At 38.9% G+C, this 26,938-nt stretch overlaps 1 protein-coding gene and 1 long non-coding RNA gene across 18 annotated transcripts in view; one reads left to right on the top strand and one right to left on the bottom strand.

The window, feature by feature from the left end:
* CFAP299 (cilia and flagella associated protein 299) overlaps positions 1 to 6,394 on the bottom strand; it is a 625,333-nt gene extending 618,939 nt beyond the window's left edge. For 2 of the 16 annotated variants that reach the window (XM_077882646.1, XM_077882644.1), the window contains exon 1: positions 4,563 to 5,053. Coding sequence is in view for 4 of the 16 variants with exons in the window: in XM_077882644.1 (XP_077738770.1) it covers positions 4,563 to 4,619 (57 nt within the window). In the remaining 12 variants the exon portion in view is untranslated. Of the gene's footprint in view, positions 1 to 4,562; positions 5,177 to 5,968 lie in introns of those variants that run through there. The other 14 variants (XM_077882654.1, XM_077882655.1, XM_077882641.1 and 11 more) reach the window with 13 other exon arrangements.
* The window catches only part of LOC144304184 (uncharacterized), a 29,357-nt gene continuing 8,342 nt past the window's right edge, over positions 5,924 to 26,938 (top strand). For both annotated transcript variants that reach the window (XR_013371135.1, XR_013371136.1), the window contains exons 1-3: positions 5,924 to 10,437; positions 13,938 to 14,051; positions 15,747 to 16,061. This is a non-coding gene — a long non-coding RNA (uncharacterized LOC144304184). The remainder of the gene's footprint in view (positions 10,438 to 13,937; positions 14,052 to 15,746; positions 16,062 to 26,938) is intronic.

The following is a 26,938-nucleotide window of genomic DNA, read 5'->3' as shown; positions in this document are numbered from 1 at the left end:
AAATGGATGAAAGATCTAAATGTGAGACAAGATTCCATCAAAACCCTAGAGGAGAACACAGGCAACACCCTTTTTGAACTCAGGCACAGTAACTTCTTGCAGGATACATCCACGAAGGAAAAAGAAACAAAAGCAAAAATGAACTATTGGGACTTCATCAAGATAAAAAGCTTTTGCACAGTGAAGGATACAGTCAACAAAACTCAAAGACAACCTACAGAATGGGAGAAGATATTTGCAAATGACGTACTGGATAAAGGGCTAGTTTCCAAGATCTATAAAGAATTTATTAAACTCAACACCAAAGAAACCAAACAATCCAATCATGAAATGGGCAAAAGACATGAACAGAAATCTCACAGAGGAAGACATAGACATGGCCAACATGCACATGAGAAAATGCTCTGCATCACTTGCCATCAGGGAAATACAAATCAAAACCACAATGAGATACCACCTCACACCAGTGAGAATGGGAAAAATTAACAAGGCAGGAAGCCACAAATGTTGGAGAGGATGCGGAGAAAAGGGAACCCTCTTACACTGTTGGTGGTAATGTGAACTGGTGCAGCCACTCTGGAAAACTGTGTGGAGGTTCCTTGAAGAGTTAAAAATAGACCTGCCCTACGACCCAGCAATTGCACTGCTGGGGAGTTACCCCAAAGATACAGATGCAATGAAACACCGGGACACCTGCACACCCCGATGATTCTAGCAGCAATATCCACAATAGCCAAACTGTGGAAGGAGCCTCGGTGTCCATCGAAAGATGAATGGATAAAGAAGATGTGGTTTATGTATACAATGGAATATTACTCAGCCATTAGAAATGACAAATACCCACCATTTGCTTCAACGTGGATGGAACTGGAGGGTATTATGCTGAGTGAAGTAAGTCAATCGGAGAAGCACAAACATTGTATGTTCTCATTCATTGGGGGAATATAAAAATAGTGAGAGGGAATATAAGGGAAGGGAGAAGAAATGTGTGGGAAATATCAGAAAGGGAGACAGAATATAAAGACTCCTAACTCTGGGAAACGAACTAGGGGTGCTGGATGGGGAGGAGGGCGGGGGGTGGGGGTGAATGGGTGACGGGCACTGAGGGGGGCACTTGATGGGATGAGCACTGGGTGTTAATTCTCTATGTTGGCAAATTGAACACCAATAAAAAATAAATTTATTATTACAAAAATAAATAAATAAATAAAGATAAGTACCTCTATGTACCTACCGAAGGAAAAATGTAGAAGTCCTCTTAAGCAGACAGAAATTAATTTATGCCAATTTTTCTCCTATTGAATCAACAAAAGACAACAGCTGATTCTGAAATGCATGAAATAATATATTTTATAGGGATCATCTACTCTGTACCTGATCCAATAAATACTGGGAAAATGCAATAAATACTGGTTGGTTATTAGGTGGCTTACTGTATAATAAATTGTGCTACTGGATTTTTCCTGAAATCTCACTTAATCAGTGTCTGCTACATAAGATTATGTCCAAAAGGTTTAGTTTGTGTGATTTCTATTTTCTAAATAATAGAAAGATAATCTCAAAATAAAACCCTGACATTGCTAGTCTCTACAAGTAATTTAGCCATGACTACAATGCATTAGTCAGGGAAATTTAGAAATAATTCTAAAAACATCCTTTGATTCCTTATCTGGAAAAAGCAATTCAATAGCCCTTTTGGTTCTCTACTGGCCACAGGCAACCACCAGTGAAATGAAGGGATAAATGTGTTTATTCAAAATGGAAAAACTACCAAGAAAGAATCTGTAAAATCACAGTGCAAAAAATTTTGCCAAAATTTTTTAAGTATTTTTATATCCATTTAATGATTGGTTTAATCAGTTTAAGGTAACACTAACTCCTAGAATAAAGGAGCTGTTATTTGAATTACTGTTATTTGGGTTAGCAGAGTTAAATCTAATTGCTGATACTGTTATAAATGTCATGGTTTATAGGTATCATCCAGTAAAATGAGCAAAGCACAGTAGACAGAGAATGAAGAGCCTCTTTTATTCTCCTTAACCTATCTTACCCCTCTCCAACTCATCAAATAGTAAACTGGTACAGGTCTTCATTTTTATTGCATACGTCCCTTCCTTCCTACTCTTATTTTAGAATATGTGCTGCCAAAGTGAGCACCTTCCTTCCTAATCCTAATCATATATAAAAAAAAAATTGTGGTTAGTATATACGTATACTACCTGTACACTTACAGAGATTTAAGATGTTAAATGATAATACAGAAGTTAGGATCATCGTAGGCAAACTCAAAGAGATAATTAAAAAGAATAAAAGCACAATTTACAAAAATATCACAAGATTAATGGAAACCAGCATAGGATGACGTAATATCGTTGGGCTAGTAACAGTGGGAGGTCACTAACACCATTAGGCCCTAAAAGGAGATGGAGAGGAAACAGTTCCTAGAACAGAGAATGCTGCCAGCACCAGGAAAGAATGCTGTAGTTGATGGAATAAGGAGCTGGCCAAACCTAAGAAATGCAGCCACTTCCAAGCCACAACCAGTAGGAAGATGAGAGGTAATAAATTCTCTAACACCTCTCTTCCTGCCCTTTGATCTCATATTGGCTGAAACAAAGCCAAAGCCAAAGAAAAAGAGCCTGGTTAAAGACTGCAAAGGACAGCTTCTAGGAACACACATAAGGTGGAGAAGAATACAGAATGCAGCAAAGATAATATGGCCACTTTGTATGTGAGGCGTTGGTAATAACTTTTACTGAAATCAACTGAAAACTTATAGCCAGAGAATAATATTCTATATAACAGAAGAGTAACTGTAAGTTAATAAACACTTGGAAAATGTTTGCTGAATAAATAAAAGTTAGACTGAACTGCAAGTACAATTCTAAAATCAGATGACTAGAACTGATTCTTAAATTCCTAGAATCAAGGCACTATCTACTACAGTAGGCTCCCACCGAAGGTTTATTGATTAGATGGTTGGATGAATACATGGATGCCTAGATGGACAGATGGCTATAGAGATAACTCATAAATTTTTACACACATGACCTTGAATGTTATCTAATCCAGGCCCTTCAATATGTGGAGGAGGAAATGGAGTTTCAAACTGGTTAAAACACAATACAGAATTAGAACCCAAATCTTATGACTCTAGGCTCTTCTGACTAAAATTTGCTGTCTCTCATTTACCATTTAAAATTTGCTTCTTTCACATCAAAGTCAATTACTGATGACCAAAACACACATACACACAAACACACACAGTGTAAGAATCACCTCACGAAGTGTGATCCATAATCCATGGCACATATCTACTGTAGCATCCATACTACTGAACAAATCCTGAAGAGTCCACTTGTCTCTAAGTGAGAAATGAACTTGCTTCCACAGGAAGTATTTGAGAATATAAGTCCCCAGAGCAAAGGACACTTAAAATTTTTCATTACCCAATCCAAAATATATATACTTGCCTTATTAATTAAACCTTTATCTTCTATGAAAGTACAGTAAGAGTAAGCTAAGCCAGACCAAATTTTAAGTAAATTTCCTTATAATTTCCCCAAATACAGCTACAATTTTCCATTGTAGAGACCTTTAAAGTTCTGATTGATGAAACAAAAAAGTATTAATTTCTCAGTCCTAATTAACATTAATATTTTTTTAATTCTTACATGTAGAACTCTACCTTAAAAAAAAATTGAAACCCTGCTTAATGATACTAGGCTTAAGCTTAACAATTTTTCACATGTGATATGAAGATAATAAACATCTTAATCAAATAAAATTATCTATATTTCATTGGTGTTTATTTAGACATGCAAATATGTGGATGCAAACATTGTTTAGTACCATTACCTTTCAATCTTCATTTTAGAGTCTTAGATGCGAGGCATTCATGACTTTAAACATACTAACTATATAAAATATCAAAAATCTTGTCTGATCAAAAATCAAAAGCTATGTTGTAAGTATCTCCTGGATGTATTTTTTTAACAGATAATTCCAGAAAGATCAAATTATTGTCCAAGGTCAGAACTTGTGAGTAGGAGCAGAATTAGATGCTTCTACTTCTTAAAAACTATATTCATATCTAGCACCGGCACCTGAATGTGTTTTGGAAAATAAGAACAAACCTTGCAATTCACATTCACATAAAATCATGCTTCACGTGATCTTTGGAGTCCAAAAATTTCAATGCACTAAATTGCAGAATTATGTTGCTACAGATACAGAGTTTGGGGAGTTGACTGCAGGATCCAAATCCTTCACAGACTTCACTGTGACTCGGCACCACACAGTGGCGTTCGCTCTGTGTGGCCTAAATAGGGAGGAGGCGATTTGGGGTTGTGTCTTGGCTCCAGGACGGTAGAATCCCCAGGGCAGTGCCCATTCCGTCGGCCTCGTCTGGCAATATCCCAGGGCTAGAGGGGTCCACGGTTCGCGTCCCGCCTCTCAGGACCCTGTGGCCTATTATCTTCCCGCCCATCCCGGTTCTCCTCACCGAGGACAAGAGCTCTCTGCCCCGCCCGCATCCCATCATCCCCGCATCAAACACACACCTGTAAAGAAGCAGGGAGGAAGACGGTTGCTGCGTGGAACACAGCAGGCAATCCCATGACGTCTAATTTTGCAGTACAGCAGGCTTTTTTTTTTTTTTTAAACTACCAACGTTAGTTTCAACTCTCTACTCCATCAATGCCAGGAATCTGCACGGCGACCTGTACTGCGCATCCGTAATTAAGGGGCGTTCTGAACCGACTAGTGTGGGGTGGAAGTCCACAAACCCAGATGCCCCATAAAACGGCAGGGACGCGCACCAGGTTGGTGCTGCCTCGCGCCCTGGAAGGATACGGTCTTCTGTGCTTTAACACAAATTGGCAAAGCAAAGAGAAACGGCGTGGCAGGCCTGAGTTACAGCCCAGGGCAGGGGCTCCGCAGGTCGTCGATGCGGTCTCCCCGCCCGCGGATGCCGAGGGTGCCCGTGTGTTCGCGCGCCGGCCTCCACGCGGGGCAGGAGTCCCGCACACTCGGAGGCCGCGCGGGGCGGAGGGGACCGGCGATTCCGCTCCGGCGCCGCGGGATGCGGGGCCCGACCTGGCCGGGGTCCACCGCCGGGGGGCGCTCACCGCACGCCGCGGGCGCCCGGGAGGGGCGTGAGAGAGGCCGGGGCGGCGTGAGGCCCGGGCGGCGTGAGAGAGGCCCGGGGGGCGTGACAGAGGCCCGGGGGGGCGTGACAGAGGCCCGGGGGGGCGTGACAGAGGCCCGGGGGACGTGAGGCCCGGGGGGCGTGAGGCCGGGCGGCGTGACAGAGACGGGGGGGGGTGGGGGGGGGACGTGAGAGAGGCCCGGGGGGCGTGAGGCCCGGGGGGGCGTGAGGGCCGGGGGGGCGTGAGGGCCGGGGGGGGGGGGCGTGACAGAGGCCGGGGGGGGGGGGCGTGAGGGCCGGGGAGGGGCGTGAGGCCCGGGCGGCGTGACAGAGGCCTGGGGGGCGTGAGAGAGGCCGGGGGGGGGGGGGGGGGGCGTGAGGCCCGGGGGAGCGTGAGGGCCGGGCGGCGTGAGAGAGGCCGGGGGGGGGGGGGGGGGGGGGGGGGCGTGAGGCCCGGGGGGCGTGAGGGCCGGGCGGCGTGAGAGAGGCGGGGGGGGTGGCGTGAGGCCCGGGGGGGCGGGGCGTGAGGCCCGGGCGGCGTGACAGAGGCCAGGGGGGGCGTGAGGGCCGGGCGGGCGTGACAGAGGCCCGGGGGGGGGGGGGGGGCGTGAGGCCCGGGGGGGCGGCGGCGTGAGGCCCGGGGGTGGGGGGCGTGACGCCCGGGCGGCGTGACAGAGGCCCGGGGGTCGTGAAGCCCGGGGAGGGGCGTGAGGCCCGGGCGGTGAGGCCCGGGGAGGGGGGCGAGGCCCGGGGGGAGGCCTGAGGCCCGGGGGGGGGGGGGGCGGAGGCGGGGTCGCTGTGCGGCGCCGCGACCCTTACCTCCAGGTAGTACAGGTCCACCGTAGTGATCTGCGAGTCGAGGAAGTCTTCATAGGTGCTGAACTGAGTGACTATGTTGTCCACGGCCGTCAGGCCCTCGTCCGGATCCATCGCTGCGCCTCGGCCGAAGCGTCCCTAGCGACGCACGCGCGGGGGCCGGGCCGGACGTCCCACCCCTCGGTTTCTTCCCCTCGGCCGGACGGAACCGTGCGGAGCCTCGGCCGTCGGTCCCGCCCCGGGGTCTGGTCCGCAGTTTCAAGTTTCCCTCCAACTCCGGGGAACCCGCTCTCGAATTACCCGCCGCAAACTGGGGTCCGGCACCACTCAGCTGACTCGAACCCCGGCGGAGCGTGGAGTCACGTGGGAGATGCCCCTTGCAGGGCAAAATGAGAAATCCCGGGACTGCGCGGAGGCGCGGACATCGTTACTGATCTCGTTCTAAAACGGTCTTAATGCAGGACAAGAATACCAAGGCCGGCACTCGAGTAACTGAAGGTCTATTTTTGCAAGAAGCGTATCTCCTAGCAAGTCTGTGGAAATGATCCTGTATCCAAACACAGTAACAAAATATTTAATGACTAAATTATTTTAAAAAATGATATCTTAAAAATTAAAAAATAAAAAAATTAAAAAAATTAAAAATAAAAAATGATATCTTAAAGACAAATCATTGCTGATGTTTGGGTATGAGGAGGAATTTATTTCCAAATTAAAAGAACTCAGTGAAAATATCTTTGAAGACCTCTTTTGGCCCCAAGCGGTTGTTTTTTAGACTTTTGTTAAGTTTCAAAAAAAAAGCACACAATAAAAGACTGCTTTTGTTGAAGCTACCTTTCTTAGAGGACAAAATATCTGGAGAATTAGAAAGTAAAGGTTTTTTAGCAAAGACTTTTCCTTTAGAACAAAGTTTTGCATCTTTAAAACGGATTTAAAGTAATCCAGCGTCAAAAATAAATAAATAAATAAATAAATAAATAAATAAATAAATAAATAAATAAAAAATAAAGTAATAAAGTAATAATCCAGCGTGACAGCTGGCAAAACTTTTCAGATTTCACATTTAGATTTTAATATTTTACAAACCGTTTGCAAATTAACATATAGTACAATACTCAGCCTGTGGTAATTGCTCTTTAAGTACTTTTGAATTGATTTTGAAGATGTTCAGGGGTGTAAAAAAATTTTTTTTCCTTTAATGAAAATATCTGGTAAAATACTTGGCAGTCAGCTTTCCCAATTTGAAAAGCTCATCTCAAAAGTTAGGGTGTCACAAATGTACAAATTTTACGTGATACAGACACAATAATCTCTCAGTTCACTGACTTGTTTTTTGATTAATGAAAATATCCTGAAGTATTTTAAAAGGCATTTAGACTTTTTAATGCAATTTATTTTAAAAGGTTAACACAGGAGAAGGGTGGAAGGGCAGTGGGAGAGAGAAGCAGACTCCATAGGACCCCGGGATCATGACCTGAGCCGAAGGCAGATGCTTAACCGACTGAGCCACTCACGTGCCCCTTTTAATGCAATTTAATCATTGATTTCAGAAGAACAGAAAGGATAGAGAAACCTTGAGCACTCAAAATAGAACAACAAAAAAAAGAAGGTTGCTGGACTGGTTCAATCAGTAGAGCATGCAACTCTTGATCTCTGGGTGATGGGTTGAAGCCTTATGTTGGGGGAGCCTATTTAAAAAAAAAAAAAAAACACTACAAAATAACAATAATAGCAATTATTTATTGAACCTTTCCTGTATGCCAAACACTGTCATAAGCGCCACAGATTGGTCACATCTTTAACTAGTATTTGTGCTACAGTTAACAACCACTAACAGCTTGACATCATGTAATCTCTAAAAAGATATGAAAATTCAAATAGCTCAAGAATGAAAAGAAATCCATGTGACTTAAGATGTCCTAATTGACAAGAGATATAAGTCTCAATATTCTCTACTATCTAGAGAATAGGTATAGCGAATAGGAAAGTGACTTCTTAAAGTCACTCCTGAAAGAAGCATTATTCTGTGTGAACTGAGCACAAGCAAAGGCTTAGAAAAGTCTCAGCCACTTACCACATACAGAAAATACAAGTATTTGGTTTAGTATAAGAATATTTATTAAGACTACCATGTGCCAGTTCTGTTCTAAATACTTCCTATGCATTGTCTTGTTTGTCAACAAACCCACTCAAAAGGCAATATTAGCATTATTCTCAATATAGAGACACAGTGAATCTAAATGGATTGGTGGAAATGGTAAAGATAAAAATAGCAACATCACTTAATACTCCTGTTTACCCACAAAGGAAAGCAGAGGTGAATAGAGGTTTGAAGAGCCACATGGAATTAATTATGAAAGCTGTTTTTAGGTTTATTAGAAAAATATGTATCCAACTGTGAGAGGGAGCATGGACTTAGAATAAATAACCAGAGTAAAAAAGGATGGTATATTCCAAGATGTGGAGGCAAGAAAGATTAGAGACTGTGTAGGGGAAAGCTGCACATTGTTTTGATGTTATGAGGGGGCAGGTGAGCATAGAGAAAAAGAAGCTTCCTAGGAAAAGAAACTTAGTAGGAAGGCTTTGAATGCTAGCTTGAAGAGTTTGCAAAAGGTAGTAATCATGAACTTGAATAAGAGTAGTATACAATAAAAATGGCTTTGAATGATGATCATGCACTACTAAAAAGTTGGGTTTTTGTTTTAAGATTTTATATATTTATTTGTGAGAGACACAGAGAGAGAGAGAGAGGCAGAGATACAGGCAGAGGGAGAAGCAGGCTTCCTGCAGGGAGCCTGATACAGGACTCAATCCCAGGCCCCCCCAGATCACGACCTGAGCCAAAGGCAGACACTCAACCCCCGAGCCACCCAGGTGCCCCCAAAAGATCGAGTCTTACTGTCAAAGCCTCCAAGGTATTTATATTTGTATTTATATTTATATTTATAGTATTTATATTTATATTTATATTTGCTTTGAGGTCCTCCTCTGTCAGGATTTCATCACTCTCAAGGAACAATAAAGCATCTAGAAAATCTTGGGTTCATTAAACTATAGCACTTTGATTACAAGGACCTATATTTTAGTAAAATGCCAGGTCATTGTTTGTTTCTATATCATACCATTATGATCCATTGTGATTGTACATTTTCAGTGGAAACTTCATTAGATTGACTATTTGGTAAACAACTCTTTAATAAAATAATCCCTAAAGCATCTAAATTTAAACAGTTATGTAAATATCTTCAGTCAATGAGCCTAGCTATCTTATTCTAACTCAAAACACTTAGGGTGATTTTCAAAAAGTCCGTTTCTCTATGAATATTTAAAAAGAAAAAATCTGTAATTCTCGCTAGCCTCGTTCCTCACAGAAAGGCTGAAATTATGGTAGGCCTGATTCCATTGTGTTTTGCTTAACTTTCAATTTAAGTTCAAAACCACTTTTTGATTAGCGCCTGAGAAAAAGAGGGCAACAGAGAAATTAATGAGCTTTGGCAAGTCCCTATTTCCAATTGCAAAGTCTTTGTTATGATTGGGAAGTACTTTATTTTGAATAATATGCATTCCTACTTAAAGTCTGGGGTTTTTGAAGATTGAAACTTGGAATTTAGTACCAAATCCTAGAAATCCCATTCCTTGCAAAAGGACCAGCAAGGATTATGTATATTCACAGCCAAATTCTAAAGTGTAAAAGAGAGTAAACATGTGCTATGTAAGAATAAGAGAATATATGCCATATTTAGCTTAGTTCTGAGTAAAACAAAAAGGGGGGGAAACAAAGGTCCTAAGAATGTAGGCAAAATCTAAGCATAAGTATGTCTTTAAAATAAACAGGCTTTGGTACTGTACTTACCTGGTGGAAGTATAATCAAAGAATTTTAAATTAAACCTTACACTTTTCTATTTCCAGATGTTAAGCAATATACTATGATGTCTGGGAAAGTGAATAGGAAACATACTTTTGGTATGTTGACAAGTTCAGGAGGGGAATGCCACGCTTATTATGCTACTGAGATGCTAAATCCTCTGAATAAGAACTTGTGGCTCTATTAAAATGGACTCAACACATTACCATATCCTAAGAAAGAAAAACATATGCTTGCACTAATAAGATAAGAGATTTGTGTCTGATGTTGCCCAAGTGCTTATTCAGTTTCTTTGGATTGCAGATGAGGACTATTGCTTAACGTCAGCCACGGAGAGTTCTTTTGTGCTTTGTAATAATGATGACATTGAATTTATTTAAGATATTTCTTGTGATGAGATTACTAGACTTCCACACTTTCTCAGTTGTTCCAAAGTGCTGAAGTTCTGGTTTCACAGCTTCCGTCTGGAGACACGATGTATAAATGTGCCATTACACCCGAGTTTTCTCCTTTCTTACTATATCTACCAGTGTATAAGAGGAAGGATCCAGAAGAGAGAAAGAACGAACTACTCCCAGGAGTGGGGTTGATGGGTGTCAACAGCTGGTAAGAGTTGAAAACTACTATTGTGCTATGGGATAGATGATAAACATCATAGCTACAACCATCTCCTTGGAACAGAAGGAAACTTGGACTCTTAATGGCTCTAAGTTTTTTCTAACAGTTTCACTGAAAATTCCCTCAACTTGTTTGACTGAATGGAAATCCAGCTCTACCCTAAAACACCGCTTCCCTTGAATTGCCAAACACTCAGAAAATGTCACATGGAAATAGAGCACTGTCAATGCAAAGTCACCAATTTCAAGTGCATACTCAGCACTGTCCCCACTGTCTTACTGTGTTTTTTCCTTCAATTCACTGATTTTCTACAATGGCTTTTCCTATTTTCTCATTTCTCTTTTATCCTACATCCTCCTGTCTCAAGGAAGATAATCTTAACTTCTACTCCACAAATGAAGTAAAAGTCATCAGATTAAATATCCTTTAGTCAAATATACAAGCCTACTCACACATCAATTCTTTCCTTATTCCCTGTTGCTTCAAAGGAAGAGATTTACCTCCTCTTAGACCTTCATTCCGCACTAGTTCTCTCCTTCTGCCTGAGTAGTTAATTTTCTCCTACATATTCCCAGAGCAGTTTCTACTCCCCTCATTGTTATGACCGTCTCACATATAATAAGGTATAGGCAAGATGTCTCCTGTATGTTTTACTCCTTCATTTTTGTAAACTACTAGGTGAAAGGCACTACACTCAGTGTGAGGAATATAAACAACCTAAATCTTAGCACCCAAGTTTCAGAAAGGTCCTTTACAATATGAATATAACAACACAAGGTAAGATGATGTTTTTGAAGCACTATGCAAATCCTGAGCAGCTAAAAATTACTTCTACCAGGGAAATCCAACAAAAATTTTTTTTTGATCTGACAAAAATTTAATGTATAACATGGACTTTGTAGTAAATAGGAACTACTGAGACAGGGATATGGAGCACCAAATAAATGTCCATGTGAATGAAGCACGTGTGCTAAAGTTTTGAGGTAAGAAAACACAGTATTGTCCAGGTAAATTTGATTACAGTGCAAGATGTGTGGAACAGTGGGAGAAATAATATGCTAAGTGAGAAGCTGACCGGGGGTGATTTGGCAACTTGAGTTCAAGTTTAATACATACTTTTTACACCTGAGTAAGATTCAGAAGATTTTTTACTTAAGATCAAACTTTCGCCGGCTCAAAATAAGAAATTCATCAATGTGGTTGATTTTTAATGAAAACTTGCTGGTACTTAATAAATTCAAATAATGAGGCACTGACTTGAAGATAAATAAATTCAGGCGATATTTCAGAAGAAAATAAAAAGTGACATCTTTAAAACCCCAGATACAAGGTGGAAACAGGCTGCCTCTCTGAGGAATATATTTAGCCCTCTAAAATACACAATGACCTCTATAGAATTCCTAAGAGCAGAGGCTTGATCTATTTTAAACCACTGTTTTTTTTTCTAGCTTCTGAGGACGATGTCAGAGCTCATTAGATATTCAAGTATTTTGGGGTTTGTAATAACACAACCCCAGTTATAACTAAGCCAATACAGAAAAGGGGTTGGGGGGGGGGGGAGAGATCACTAGACTTCACCAGCTTCTCTAGATTCAGAAGCATTAAAGGATGGGATGCCCATTCCATTAAGAGCTAGTTAACTCGTACTTGGCTCTGCTTTTCCAGGATATCAAACATTCTCTGATAACAGATAAATTAAGCACAATAATCACAATAAAAGACATTTTGATCCATCTCTCCCATTAGCTCTTACTCATCAAAACAAAGGTAAAACTGATTCACCCAGCAACAATATAACATAACCAGATCAGGCTCTGTGCTAAGTAGGCCCTAAAGGTACAAGACATAAAGCCTGGTCCTTTTTGTCTTCAAGGATTTTAAATTTTAGGGATGGGAGACCCAGAGAGCCTGGACTGGTAGGTGGTTGAGTGAAGGAAGAGATGAACTAGCAGATTTGGGGAAACAACTTTGGAAATAAATGAGGAAAATAAAATTTTATACAAGTTACACAACATGATATACAAGTTATACAACATGATAAAAATGTTTGCAAGATACAAAGTGGAACATGGGTGAAAAAAAATGATTCCATGCATGAATAAGAGACTTAAAGAATGCAAGCATGTTATGTTTTAAGAAATCAGAAAATAATTTTGTCTTCTCTACAAGAAGGGGGTAAAGTTGGATAAGTTCTATGATCTCATCTAGCTTCACAATTCTGTGATATGCTATCGAACATTCATGTTCTGTAAGAGTTTGGGTCTAACCTGAAGGAAGTCTGAGAAGAAAGAGGAAATAGTGGAGTTGTTACCCTCTAATGCACTTTGCTGAAAGAAAACACATTATCGTACTAAATTATTTTATATCCACAAATATCAGCATGCTTGGCAAGACTACCATGTTGTCACAGTGTGTCTGATTTCTTGTTTAAAAAAATAAAAGCCTGTTTCACATGTTTTTTTTTTTTTTTAAGATTTTATTTATTTGTGAGAGATAGAAGAGAGAGAGAGGCAGAGGGAGAACCAGGCTCCCTGATGTGGGGCTCAATCCCAGAACCCCAGGATCAACCTGAGCCAAAGGCAGATGCTCAACCACTGAGCCACCCAGGCACCCCACATCTTTTTTCTTGTTCAAAATTGTCCCCTTTCTTTCTACTCTCTGGATGACCACTCCCACCTACACACCTAGTACATCCATCTCTACATAGCAGTTTCACTTTGAAATGTAAAAACACGTAAGATAGATATTATTTTTAGGAAAATTCAGACATCACTAAAGCTAACCCTAGCCAAATAATCTGAACACCAAAAATATTACTATCTCAGAATCTATTTTTGAAAAAAAATTAAAAGCTTTTATAAACAGCCCCTACTACCATTTGCCAAAATGATGTTAACATTAGCCAAAGGAACACAAAAAATATTGATTTCGATAACAAAGAGTAAATATTTCTGGTGTTTCAGCAGTAAGTACTTTACATGCACACTTACTTTAATGGACATAACACAAATATGTACTTGTGTGACCATATTAAAGCATCTCCAGGCATTGTCTTTTCTATAATCATTAACATTTCTATCAGATTTGTTTTACCTTTCTCCTAAAACAACTTCTTTTCCATGTGCATTCAGAATATCTATCATATGCATATTCAAATAGACGATTGCTAGCCCACATTTTTATCTTTTCAAAATTATTACTGTCCTCAGAATTTCAAATTTCTTTGAGAATTTTCTCCCAGGGCACATCAGCATTAATGTCTCTGATTTGCATTCTAAAACATTGAGACAGAGGACATGATTGGCAGCAACACAACTGGAATGGCTGCGAGTGAGTCTGTGATAAAGTTTTAGTAAAGACCAAAACTTGAAAATGTATACATGCTTATCTATAATTGAATGCATTAATTGTAACTTAGGCCTCTGTTTATGATACCATGCATAATGAACTATGTTTCTTAATTTTTCCCCTTTCCATTTGCTATTTAGTTTATGAGTCAATTATTTGGATTTTTGAAGGTTTTTATAAAGGACTGATAATAAAAATTGATTGTAAAGTACTCTGAAAGCCTCTTCTGATAACTACTCTGGAGAGAAAAACAGGTCTGTACTTTCTGTTCCTTCATAATGTTTCCCAGTAGATTATGCATTCCAGAAAGAATGATATAAATTCCTAAATTTTCTTAAAATGTAGTTTAAGAATATTGTCCTTTACTTCAATCAAAAATCTAATATTTGCCTTGAATCATGACTACAACAATAGACTGTTGGCAATCATTTTGATTAAACTAAATCACTCTAAATTTCCAAATAATTACTAATACACAGGGGGGAATCTAATTTTTAATTTAAAAGAGACTAAAAATAGGGGGATCCCTCAGTGGCTCAGCGGTTCGGTGCCTGCATTCGACCCAGGGTGTGATCCTGGGGCCCAGGATCGAGTCCCGCATCGGGGTCCCTGCATGGGGCCTACTTCTCCCTCTGTCTGTGTCTTTGCCTCCTTTTCTCTCTGTGTGTCTCATGAATAAATAAATAAATAAATAAAATCTTAAAAATAAATAAGACTAAAAATAACCTAAGTAATTTCAAAAATAAAATTTAAACTCCTATTGATTTCTGAAAGTTTGACCTGCATAAATATTCAAGAGCAAAGTATTATTTTTATAAAATACTTGTACATTTTCTATTATAGGCCTATATAATTTATCGACCATTATAGTATACATGATCACATAACTGACTTGTTCCTCCACGTGTTAATTGACCTTAATTAATAGCTTTTCTAGGCTAATAAAATTTTTATTTAAGTCTTTGGATACTGACAGAAAATAATAATTAGCCTTTTGTTAGGTCAAGAAAAACTAAGACAATTTTCCTGAGAAGCCGACATATAACAATATAGCACTGATTTAGATTTTAGGAAATCAAGGTCTAGTTATGTTTAATTGGGAGCCATTCTCAAATCCTGTAACTCCTTTTTTTTTTTTTTTTTTTTTTTTTTGTCTAACGAGAGACTCTGGTAATAAATTACAGCTTCCTTCAAGTCATAGTTAAACAGCGAAGTTAATTGAGAGAAATGAGCTGCATAAAACAGAGACCATGTTTTCTACTTTTCACTTAAAGTCATAAGATCCTAAACCCATGAGGTCTGTATGCACGACATTAGATGACCACTGTTTCCAATCATTGGTCAGGTTCTTGATCCAGAACCAATTGCCCTGATTGATACCCCAGTTTCTAACCTTTAAATTGCTGATGACATTTGTCATTCTTCAGTTTATAATCTAACTTTGCCCTTCTGCCGGATATCTCACCCTACTTTTCCAGGATGACCTTGACCGTTGCTTCTGACCTGAATTTTTCTTCTAGGTTGCTTCGTCTTTCTCTGAGTAATGCATTTAGCACGACTTCCTGTGGGTGGCGCTCCTGCCTGAATCTCCCCAGCCTGAAAGCAGGCTGCCTCTTTGCCCTGAAGAAAACAGCTTTACCTCCAGGCAAAGGCCATAATATGGTGTGGTGGGAAGGGCATGAGGCCTGCCAGACAACTCCCACTGCAGCCTACCTGCGATTCCAACCCAGGATCATTAGTGTTGCTCCTTATAATAACTTTGTTTTTAGAATCCATATCCTCCTAGCCACCACTCCTACATTCTCCTATTGAAATAATTGTTTTCCTCCATGATTATTGAGCTCAAGGTTTCTTTGATTTCAACAACTGTGTTGTAGCAGAGCACATGGTGCTTGGTAAGAAAGATTTTCATGATTCTTGTAATCTGTCTCCCTTTTATTCCGTTTTAGTACCAAGAAAGAAAGAAGTATTTACAAAAGTTTTCCTCCCACCAACAGCAAGCAATTGTACATGACCCAGAGGAGAGTGGCTCAGGACTGATGGTAACAAAAGTGATGGAAACTAACCAGAATGAGCAAACGCCAAAGGGACCCAGGGAACAGTATCAAGACTGATCCTCACCAGATGATTTGAATTCCTAAAGCCTAGGATGTACTGAGTTTTTGTTTCACTCTGGAGGCTGCTGTCCTTACACATGCCTTCTGAGCAGTAGATTTTAACAAGATTAAGCCTCTTGTTGCCTGAAAAAAAGAACACATTTATTGGTAAGTGAATCATCAAAAATACGTTTAATTAAATAAGTAAGCTACTTAACAGCAGTGCAGTACTTTCTGGAACCAAATGTTCCATGTTGATTTGGGATAAGGAGGAATGAGGAGCACCAAAGGAGAGGGCCCAGACCAGGTAGATGGCCCATGGCAGTGCAAGGACTAAGAAGAGGCCATAATAACCATGGGAGGATATGGTGGGAAGAAATCACCAATATAACTGATCGATGAACAAAGGAGGGGCAGAGCTTATTTTAACCAACTTGACCATTTGGGCCAGGTTTACAATTAATTTGTTCTGCAAATGTGCGTTCCTTGCAGAATAGAAGTAGCAACCATGGAAACATGCACGTAGGAGAATGTTTTATAAAGAATAGTCCCTATCCACTCCCAGGCCCACAGCCTCAAAGTTTTGCATGGCCCGGGAGTCCACTTTCCCTTCTTCTCTTGTTCCTGATGCACATGCTATGGACACCCAGTGTAAAGGTTTCATCTGGCTCTGACTCTGGCCCATCCACCCCATACACCTGCAGTGTGGAGGCCCTGTTAATAGGAAATTCTGGAATCCCAGCTAGCTAAAAGGAAGGGATCCAGGTCTGGGTGGCAGATTCTTTAAGCCATTTAACTCCTCAAACTGGGAGGGACAATAGTGCTATACACACGTGTCCATAATATTCATTTAGAGTGACTTTCATTTTAGTTCGAGACATGTACAAGACTTTACTAACACTATTTAGAAAAACAGGGAACATCTCAGCGAATGAGAGTATTGTCTTAAGTGTATAAATACTGGTAAAAATGGTGATCTCTTTGGAAGAAATGTCAAATGTGTTAACCTCTGCTCTCTGGATCACAGAAAAATCTAGTTTATAGCTTAAATATCATGTTTAATTTTACAGACAAAAAAAATTGAAATCGTTCCAATTTTAGTATATGTGCTGCCAAAGCGAGCATGAAAAAAAGTTAAATCCAATGAGGTTAGACATCTAGGTAGTATCTTGCATGTAGAATTAGCTTATAAATATTTATTGAATGACGAACTATTATCCCAAACCAGAGAAAGTGAAAGAGTCTTGATTCCCAGTGGGTTGTTTGGCAGTACTCATGTTTTCCCTTGTCGTATCCTACAAAGCATTAAAACGTAATCACAATCCTATAGGTCCAAAAGCCAATATGTGAAGGGAAGGGGAAAAATGAGAAGACTCCCCTCCCAATCACAGAAATGTGTTTTTGTGCACTTCTAGTTAAGGGAACTCTAGTGTCAGTTCTTTGCAAGAGTATAACAAGATGACCCTGGCAAGAAGGAAGCCATTCTAACTGTGTAAAAGTTTAGCTGTTTTAGCTTCTTTAGCCCAAATATAAAAAAATAAAAAAAAAAAAAAATTGAAGTATATCCAAGTGTACCAATTCTAGAGAATTACTAAACAAAAATCTGGCCTACTATAACTTCCTAGGTATCTCAACAAATGGCCTATGCTGATTTTTACTTTACAGTATCAAATATTTTATCTAAACACAGTAGTTACTTGGGACAGAGGACTGGTTTCAGTAACTCTTTTATTAACAGCGCATTGTTTTTAAAAATAATACAACTACAGATCTCCTAAAAGCATGGAGTCATTCTCTACCAAACCAATGCTCCAAATGTAATTCCATCTGCTTGACACTTTGACATTTTAGGTCTGGAAAAGCCCAGGGTGAAAGATGGCAAAAAGGAGGGAAATTTTAGTACAGAAGTGAAACGGCTTGCTTAGAACAGAGCTTTAGGAAAGCAGAACACAAAACCACTGTGACTAATACATTTTTTCAGATTTATTAAGTAGAAAGGCTCAGAGGCAAAAGAGAGACGAGAGGCAAACACAGTTGGCTCTTGCACCAGCTCTTAGGATTCTGGAGTGATGCCTTAAGATTATTTTCATAGTCGGGCAAGAATGATAGGTTGTAAATGTATAACTCACTGGCAAGACAATACTTTCTGAAAATAGTATTTTCTACTGAGATATTATGAAAAAAATGGATATAAGGGTTACAGCAACTGTTTCTCTAGATAGGATGCACCTGTTTAAGAAAGAAAAACGTCTAAAGAATTTGTTCTCCAATTTCACATCCCTTGACCTTTGCAACCATTAACTTCACAATGCTAATAAGAGACAAACTCAAAGTTTAAATGAACCTGAACTTTGAAAGTATATTAAATGTTTATTCATTCAGACCGAATAAAGTTCCCTTCAAAAAACAGTCAAAAATGTTTCCTTATTTTGCACAAATATAATTGGAAAATTCTCATTGGATGGTCTAGATACTTAAAATTAAAAATGTCTGTTGCTTCAGAAATAATACTTTTTTGGCAACAATTTTATTGAATTTTAATTCACATAACATACAATTCACAAACCTAGAGTGTCTATAGCTCAGTGGTTTTAGTATATTAAGAGTTGTGCAACCAATCAACATGTTTCCGAGCATTATTATACCTCAAAAAAGAAACCATGTAGCCTTTAGTTATCACCCCACCCACCCAGACTCCTCTCCCAGTTGTAAGCAACCACAATTTTCTTTCTGTCTCTATATATTTGCCTGTTCTGAACATTTTATATGAATGGAATCTCATAATATGAGGTGAATTTTTGCTTAGCTTAATATTTTTATGTTCCATTTCTGTTATAGCTGTATCAGTACTTTAAATTTCTGGCTGAATAATATTCCACTATATGGATTATATCACATTTTGTTTTTCCACTCATCAGTTGATGGACATTTGGGTTGTTTTCGCCCTTTGGCTACTATGAATAATGCTTTTATGAAAATTGGTGCACATATCTTTGCATGATTATGTTTTTATTGCTCTTGAATGTATACTAGGAGTGGAATTCTTGGGTAAAATGGTAACTACATGCTTAACTTTTTGAAGAACTGCCACATTGCTTCCCAAAATGTCTACACCAGTTGACATTCTCAACAGCCATATAATGAGGATCCTGATTTCTTTACATCTTTACCAAGACTTGTTATTGTTTGATTTTTTTTTTATTAGAGCTACCCTAGAGAATGTAAAGTGTATTTCAGCCTGGTTTTGATTTGCATTTCCCTGACAACTAATTACACTGTACATTTTTTTCATGGGACTACTGGCCTCTGTATGACTTCTGTGGAGAAATGTCTATTAATATTCTTTGCCCATTTATTAAAAGGTTGCCTTTTTAGTATTGAATTATAGGAGTCCTTTCTGTATTCTAAATATTAGCCACTTATCAGATATATGATTTGCAAACAATTTCTCTCATTAATGAGTTGTCTTTTCACTCTTTTGATAGTATCCTCTGAAGTACAAAAACAATTAATTTTGGTAAAGTCTGTTTAATTTTTTTCTTTTGTTGCTTACGTTTTTGTTGTGTAAGAAACCATTGCCAAATCCATGCTCATGAAGATTTATCTCTATACTTTCTTCTAAGAGCTTTAGAGTTTTAGCTTTTATATTTAGGTCTTTAATATATTTCAAATTAATTTTCGCATGCAATATTGAAGTAGTAGTCCAACTTCATTCCTTTCAGGGTGGAAATAAAGTTGATCTAGTGCCATTCGGCGAAGACTCTTTTTTTCTATGTTGAATGGTCTTGGACACTCTTGAAAAGCAATTAATCATAGCTATGTGGGTTGATTTCTAGACTTTCAATTCCATTCCGTGGATTTATAGGTTTATCTTTATGCCAATACTATGCCATCTTGATTACTGTTGTTTTGTAGTAAGTTTTAAATTGGGAAATGTAAGTCCTCCAACCTTGTTTTTCTTTTTCAAACTTGCTTTGGCTATTTTGGATACTTGGCATTTCTATATGCATCTCAGGATCAGTGTGTCAGTTTCTACAAAGAAGCCAGCTGGGATTGTGATAGGGATTATGTTGAATTTATAGATCTGTTTGGGGAATTTTGCTATCTTAGTAACATTAATTCCAATTCATGAACACAAAATATGTTTGTTTACTTAGATTATTCGTTTCTTTTAAAAAATATTTTGTAGTTTTCAGAGTATTTTGTTAAATTTATTCCTGAGCATTTTATTCTTTCTGATGGTTTTTTTAATTAAATTGTTTTATTTTTAAGATTTTTTAAAAAGATTTTATTTATCCATTTAGACAGAGAGCTCACAGGGGAAGGGGCACAGGGAGAGAGAATTCCAAGCAGATCCCACACTGACCAGAGCATTGCAGGGCTCAACTGTGTGACACCAACATCATAATCCATGCAGAAATCAAGAGCTGGACACCCAACTGACTGAGCCACCCAGGCACCCCAAAATTTTTTTCTTGATTTTCTTTTTGAATTGGTCATTGCAAGGGTATATAGTAGACTATAAACTCATATATACACACAATATATTGATTTTTATATATTGATCTTGTTGCCACAACCTGGCTAAATTTGTTCACAAGTTCTAGCAATTCCTTAGTGGATTCCTTAGTATTTTCTGTATTCAAATAGAAATCATTTTACTTCTTAGGAATTCTTCTTAAATGATAGTTTACAATATTTTAGCATTAAATGAAACAATTGAATGTATTATGTCCAGGTGTAAGAACTTAGACAATTATCTGGATTTTTCATTTTTATCAAAATCTGCTTTTAAAAAAAAATCTGCTTTTTACTAATATATGATGATCTCTGATAAAACATTTCTCCAATTTTTGTTTTCTATTCTTCAATATAAATTGCTTGAACAATTGTTTTTTTCTGGATACTTTACTTCTTCACAGTAAAAATATTGCCATTCTTCAAATATAGAAATGTAATACCACTTATTTTGAAAGGATTCTACTACTTAATCACAGGGTCCATAGTCTTTGATTCAATAAAATAAGACAAATTTCTTTATAAAATGATTTTACACAGAAATCAAAAGTACAGAAGAGCAATGTCATATCACTCACTGTACAGTACATTTGTATTAATATAAATAAGGCAATAGAACATCTGTCCACAAAAGACCAATGAAACTTTAAATATGTGTATCCCCCATATCTTAAAATGTAAATACTTGCCACTTAACAGTTACTTTTCCCTTCTAATTAGGAAACTGCTCCCGTGATCACTTTGCAGCACACTGAGTAAAAATAAAAACACAGCATCTGGCACAAGGCTGATAGCAAAGCAATAAAAATTAGTGAAGAATGATATAACAGATTCCATGAACACTGAGGCTTTCAGCATGGCTCTCTGACTTGGTGCAAAATCCATCTTTCATTCACGTATGGCTGTCTTCATTAGGATTATGTTTCTGAGGCACTCATTAAATGAACTCAGCTGATGGGTCAGAGTGTGTTACCACAGAGGGGACCAAGTTCAGGGGCAACCCACTGACCCTAGGATGTGGCCTCCAGGACCAAGGAATATTGCAAGGAGGGTGATCATGAAGTTCCCCTGAGAAAATAGTATCTCTTCTAAGGAGTCTTATCTGGACGTTAGAAGAGAGACAGAGACAGAGAGATGCCCTGCTTAAGGGAAAGTTAAAATCCCTCATCAGAAAGAAATAGATGAATCTGTGATATGTCAGCAGTATGCTAAGATTGTTTGTATTGTGTGCTTGTATAAAGAAAATATATATAATTGCAGGGAAAGTTTAAGCAATTCGTGTTCTAGTCTGGCTGGCTGTATTTCATATTTTTGACAATTCCCCACTCACATTTTTTAAGACAAAGGTTTAACTGTTATAAAAACAGTTATTGAATGTATATTAAAATTTGGCAGAGCTGATAGCCTGTGTTATCATTAATTCATAATAAAGCAAACCACAAGAATGCTTACTTACAAATGACTTATCCGAACATGCCCCCATAAAGTGTATTGAAATGCTGTTGATTTTCATCTCAGTGAAGCACTGGAGCATCCTTATTAGTAAAAAGGTAAGAAAATCAATATAGAATTGAATCCAGAGCCTTAGCTGCTATCCAGAATGATCTGAATTTTAATCTTCATCAGACTTTTAATCTTAGATCCACCCTTTTGTGACTATGTCATTTTGAGTAAATCACAAAATCTCTTAAGCCTGTTTATCTTTAAGTGTAAGCTAAACATAATAAAGTGTACTTAGTTTATGAAGTACTTTAAAGGATGAGATGAAAAAATGCACAGAAAAATTTAGCACAGTGCTTGACACATAGTTCTCAAATAGACTTTCAATCTTTTGGTGGGGAGGAGCAGAGAGAGAATACCAAGTGGACTCTTCGCCCAGCCCAGAGCCCTACATAGAGGCTCTATCTTACAACCCTGAAATCGAGAACCTAACCAAAATCAAGAATTGAACACCCAATCAACAGAGCCACTCAGGCATCACAACTTTGAATCTTACTCCTGTTCTTAGCCTAATTATCTTAATTTGTATGTCTTATACTCACATTTAATTATAATTAAGGGCAGTAAGAATGCACTATGGTTGGGATGCCTGAATGGCTCAGCGGTTGAGCGTCTGCCTTTGGCTGAGGGCATGATCCTGGTCCCAGAATTGAGTCCCACATCCGGCTCCTTGCGAGGAGGCTGCTTCTCTCTCTGCCTCTCTGTGTGTCATGAATAAGTAAAATCTTTTAAAAAAAAAAACTTAAAAAAAATTTTAAACATCTAAAAATCTTTTCTTAAAGATTTTTATTTTATTTATTTATTCATGGGAGACACACAGAGAGAGGCAGAGACACAGGCAGAGGGAGAAGCAGGCTCCATGTAGAGAGTCCGATGTGGGACTCGATCCTGGAACTCCGGGATCACGCTCACTGAGCCACCCAGGTGTCCCTAAAGATCTAAAATTTTTACAAAAATTTTTTTTTAATGTGGACTCAAATTTTTATTAATAGGGTTGATTTCAAAAGGTATGGAGACGTTGGCTAGGGGAGTCAAGTATTTCTCACCCATTTACCTATACTTCTGCATACCTATTGATCCACCCAACCTTTTTTTTTCTCAGCTTGAAATTTCTCCCACATGAAATTTGTTTATATCCATATATGATAGAAGAAAAGAGAACAAGATGTATGATTGAGTGTCAGTAGGTATAAAATGGAATTTGCGAAGTCTCTTAGGTATTTAATTCCCTAAGTCTCATAAGAACCACAGAAATTATGTCATAAAGGAACTCTACCTGTCAAATTTTTAATATGTATTTGAAACACTTCACAACTCAAAGTTGAGAATTTACTTTGATATATACCCTTTGCATCTCTCTTGCTGAATAAAGCATTCACCTTATAAATACTCAGTAAGATTTGTAGGGGTTTCAGTTTGTTTTCAAAAAAGGACTATAACTGCCTTTGATTGTGGATAAACTCAATACTAATTCTTCTACTTAGGGTCTTTTTTGTTACTAGTTTTCTGTCACAAACTGTCTTCTACATGAGTAGTCTTCCTTTATCAACATGAAATAGCATTAGATTTATACATAATAGATTACATATAACATGTAATACATTATATATAATAGATTATATAATGGTTACATATATTATATATTACATAGTATATAACATGCATTTTAAATATACATGGAGATTGAAAAGGAGATAAAACATAGTTTACAATGTATTAAATAATTGTTATCAATACTTAAAATATATCAGCGAGAGCAAAATTATTTGATTTTTTAACTTTTTAACTTATTTGAGAGAGAGAGAGAGAACACAAGCAGGAAGGAGAGGAAGAAACAGAAACACCCCCCTCCCCCCCGCCCCAGCAGGGAGACTGATGCGGGGCCAGATTCTAGGATCCTGGGATCTTGACCTGAGCTGAAGACAGATGCTTAACCAACTGAGCCACCCAGGCGCCCCAGATTTTAAATAGCTATTATAACTGAAAAATATTCTTGCACAAGCCACAAAGACCCAAATGAGAGAGGTGCAGTATAGGCTCTGTTTACTAAATCACAATATCATTTTTCAATCCCATCTGCCAATTATGTAAAAGATTTTTTTAATATCTCAATTGGTTATTCTTTCATGCTAGTTAAAAAGTGCTGTACATCTTTAACTAGAGGAGGTCTTGTCTCCTCCAGTCCAATACCTTCCCATTTTACCATGTAGTCCTGGCCCACCTGACTACCTCCAAGACCATGTATCAGTGAAAGAGAAGGAAATGGCTTTTCTATTGAGGCTGCAAAAGTGTGCAGTGCAGGGGATGGTGGGGTATGTATATATGTGTGCACATGAGCATATCTGTTGTATTGATAGACACATATGTGTATCAAGGTTGGTTAAAAGCATATGAATGAAAACTGGCATTATTGGTTGACCTGTGTCTCGACAAAAATGAAAGTTTACATGAAAGTCTCAAATGAGCTTTTCTGATTTAATAATTCTTGGAGATATGTTAGAGTAAGGGGGAAAAAGGGAAAGAATGGGAGGGAGATACACAGGGAAAATAGAGATCTTTTATCTATAGCAGAAAGAATAGTTATAGCATTAAAATGTAAAAAGGATAGAGTACAGGAGCAATAAAGGTAGAGGCCATATCTATCCTAAGTACTCCATTTAGAACCTGATCCTTCTTTGATTTCCAAACCCAGCAGTTGAAACCAACCATGATGAATAGACCGTAGTAATTGTGTGATACGCTTCATATGATACCGCTCAGAATTGCATATGATCTGGAGCATCATTTATGGGAGGAAAGGACTGTGCTTCAGCCAAGCCCTTCTCGGCTTAGAAGTTGGCTTCATAATAAAAAAAGAATCATGAAATCCAATGTAAGCACGTCTAACAGTAGTCTAAAAAAAAAAAAAAAAGGCAGCTTTTAAAAGGCAGTTAAAGAATCTTTTCAACTTTCTATGGCAAATTCCATTTCTTTTATCAAAACTTTACAGGTAACTTTACAGATTGCACCTGTGATTGCATTTGTGATTTTTTCAGTTGAAAGAGGTAAAGTGGACATTCTCAGTTCATAGTGTAAGGATAATTCTGGCAATTTCTGCATTTCCCTTAGAGCATCTGTCTTACTGAAAAGTGAAAGGTTAACTTTAATAAATGAAAAAGTCAAAGGAAAAAGACTCAAGGATTGAGATCTGTGGTACACTGATTATGTAGTCTCTTAATAACAAAATGTACAAATGTCCATTTTTCATTTAACAAAAGAAACTATGAGTAAAGCTTTTATCTTCAAGCTGGAGGAAAGCTTATTGGGTGGAAGAGATTAATAAACAAGTACAGAACATTTAAGTTATTCTACGTTCTTAGTGGCAAGGCAGGTGTCCAACATGGATTTTCTCACTATGACACCAAAGTTTATTCCATGACCTTCCCTACCTTCCCCTTATACAGAGGATAGTTGTAAAGGGCAGTGAGCCACTTGTGTGTGGGCCAAACAGACCCATCAAGGCTGTTAAGAGTTCCCAGTGGGAACAATGGCAGTGACCTTGCGATATATAGGGTCTCCCAAGTGTGACAGGTCTGATAACCCAGCTAAATGGCAGCGGTTATCTTCCAAACTTCGTTACACTGTGCTTTTAAGAGAATATCACTAACTTCCCTCATGGTATTTTCAGTTTTCCAGTATTCCAAACTTCAAGTATCTGCAACAATAATTCTGAACACAGGCCATGGCATTAGAGTCCTCTAAGGAACCACTGAAAATAAGGACCCCTGGTTTCCCACCTCAGAACAATGAAATAAGACTGGCTAGGATCCAGAGTGGGTTTTCCTAGGTGTGGTCTTAGCCGTCTGGGGTTTTTGTTGTTTGTTTCTGTGGTGTAAATCTCCTTGGAATGGCATTTTTTTAAGTGCCCCCAGGGATTCCAATGTGCAGCCAGGGTGGAGAATCACCTGGACTTCTGCCCTCCTGGTGCTTTTCATTGTCCTTAGGTATGACTATAATGGCAATGACAGACCAGTCACCGCTAAAATCTCAGGTCAAGAGATTTGGTTCCTTCCCTTTTGGTTCCTTTGAGAAAACTTGCTCCAGACCAGTGTTGCCACACTTTCCTGTTCATCAGAATCCCCTGAAGGACTTACTAAAATACATATTTCTAGGCCCCATGCCCAGAGTTTGATTCAGGAGGTCTGGGGTGAAACCAGAGAAAATGCATGCTGTCAAGATCTCAGGTGCTGCTGGTCCAAGGATCACACTTTGAGAACCACTTCACTGAGCAGTTGGTAAAAACCCACCAGGTTCCTTCCTCCATAGCAATCTTTCCCCACCAAAGGCAAGATTCTTTGGCAGCTAGCTTTCCCAAGTCTGCACCTGCTTCCCTTCTGATGGGTGCCTAACCTCTAGCAAACCAATTTGCCTCTCAGTAGCGTTAGGAAGCTTCTAGCAGATTTTACCAGCTGAACTCTGCCATTTGCTTTCAGTTCTTTTTTTTTTTAAGATTTTATTTATTTATTCATGAAAGACACACAGAAGTGGAGACACAGGCCGAGGGAGAAGCAGGCTCCATGCAGGGAGCCCGACATGGGACTTGATCCCGGGACTCCGGGATCACACCCTGAGCTGAAGGCAGGCGCCAAACCGCTGAGCCACCCAGGGATCCCCTGCTTTCAGTTCTTAAAGAACAACTCTCTTGTCCTCGAAACACTTCCAAGACATTTGAACCGAGTACATTTCTAAAGAAATGATATTTTCCCCTAAATGATGCACAACCGTAGTTAGACTACAAGGTCTTCTGAGCATGCCACGCAGACACGAGAGGGCACAAGTATCTTACATTTGCCTTCTCACATGGTGCAAATAAAAGGTAACCCCCTGCCCCCCCCCCCCAGGACTTTCCTCCTTGTGAATGCATGAATTCGAGGAACCTGCTGCTGGTAAATAGAAACTGATGCCCAAAGCCTAGAAACACCATGGTTAAACTTAAGTCAGAAAAAAGGAGGACATCTAAAAGTTAGAATAAAAAGGACAGCATTTAC

This window comes from Canis aureus, chromosome 33, assembly GCF_053574225.1.
Source record: "Canis aureus isolate CA01 chromosome 33, VMU_Caureus_v.1.0, whole genome shotgun sequence".
Classification (NCBI taxonomy): Eukaryota; Metazoa; Chordata; class Mammalia; order Carnivora; family Canidae; genus Canis; species Canis aureus.
The sequence above is the reverse complement of the archived record's forward strand: the minus strand, read 5'-3'. Positions and strand labels throughout refer to the sequence as shown.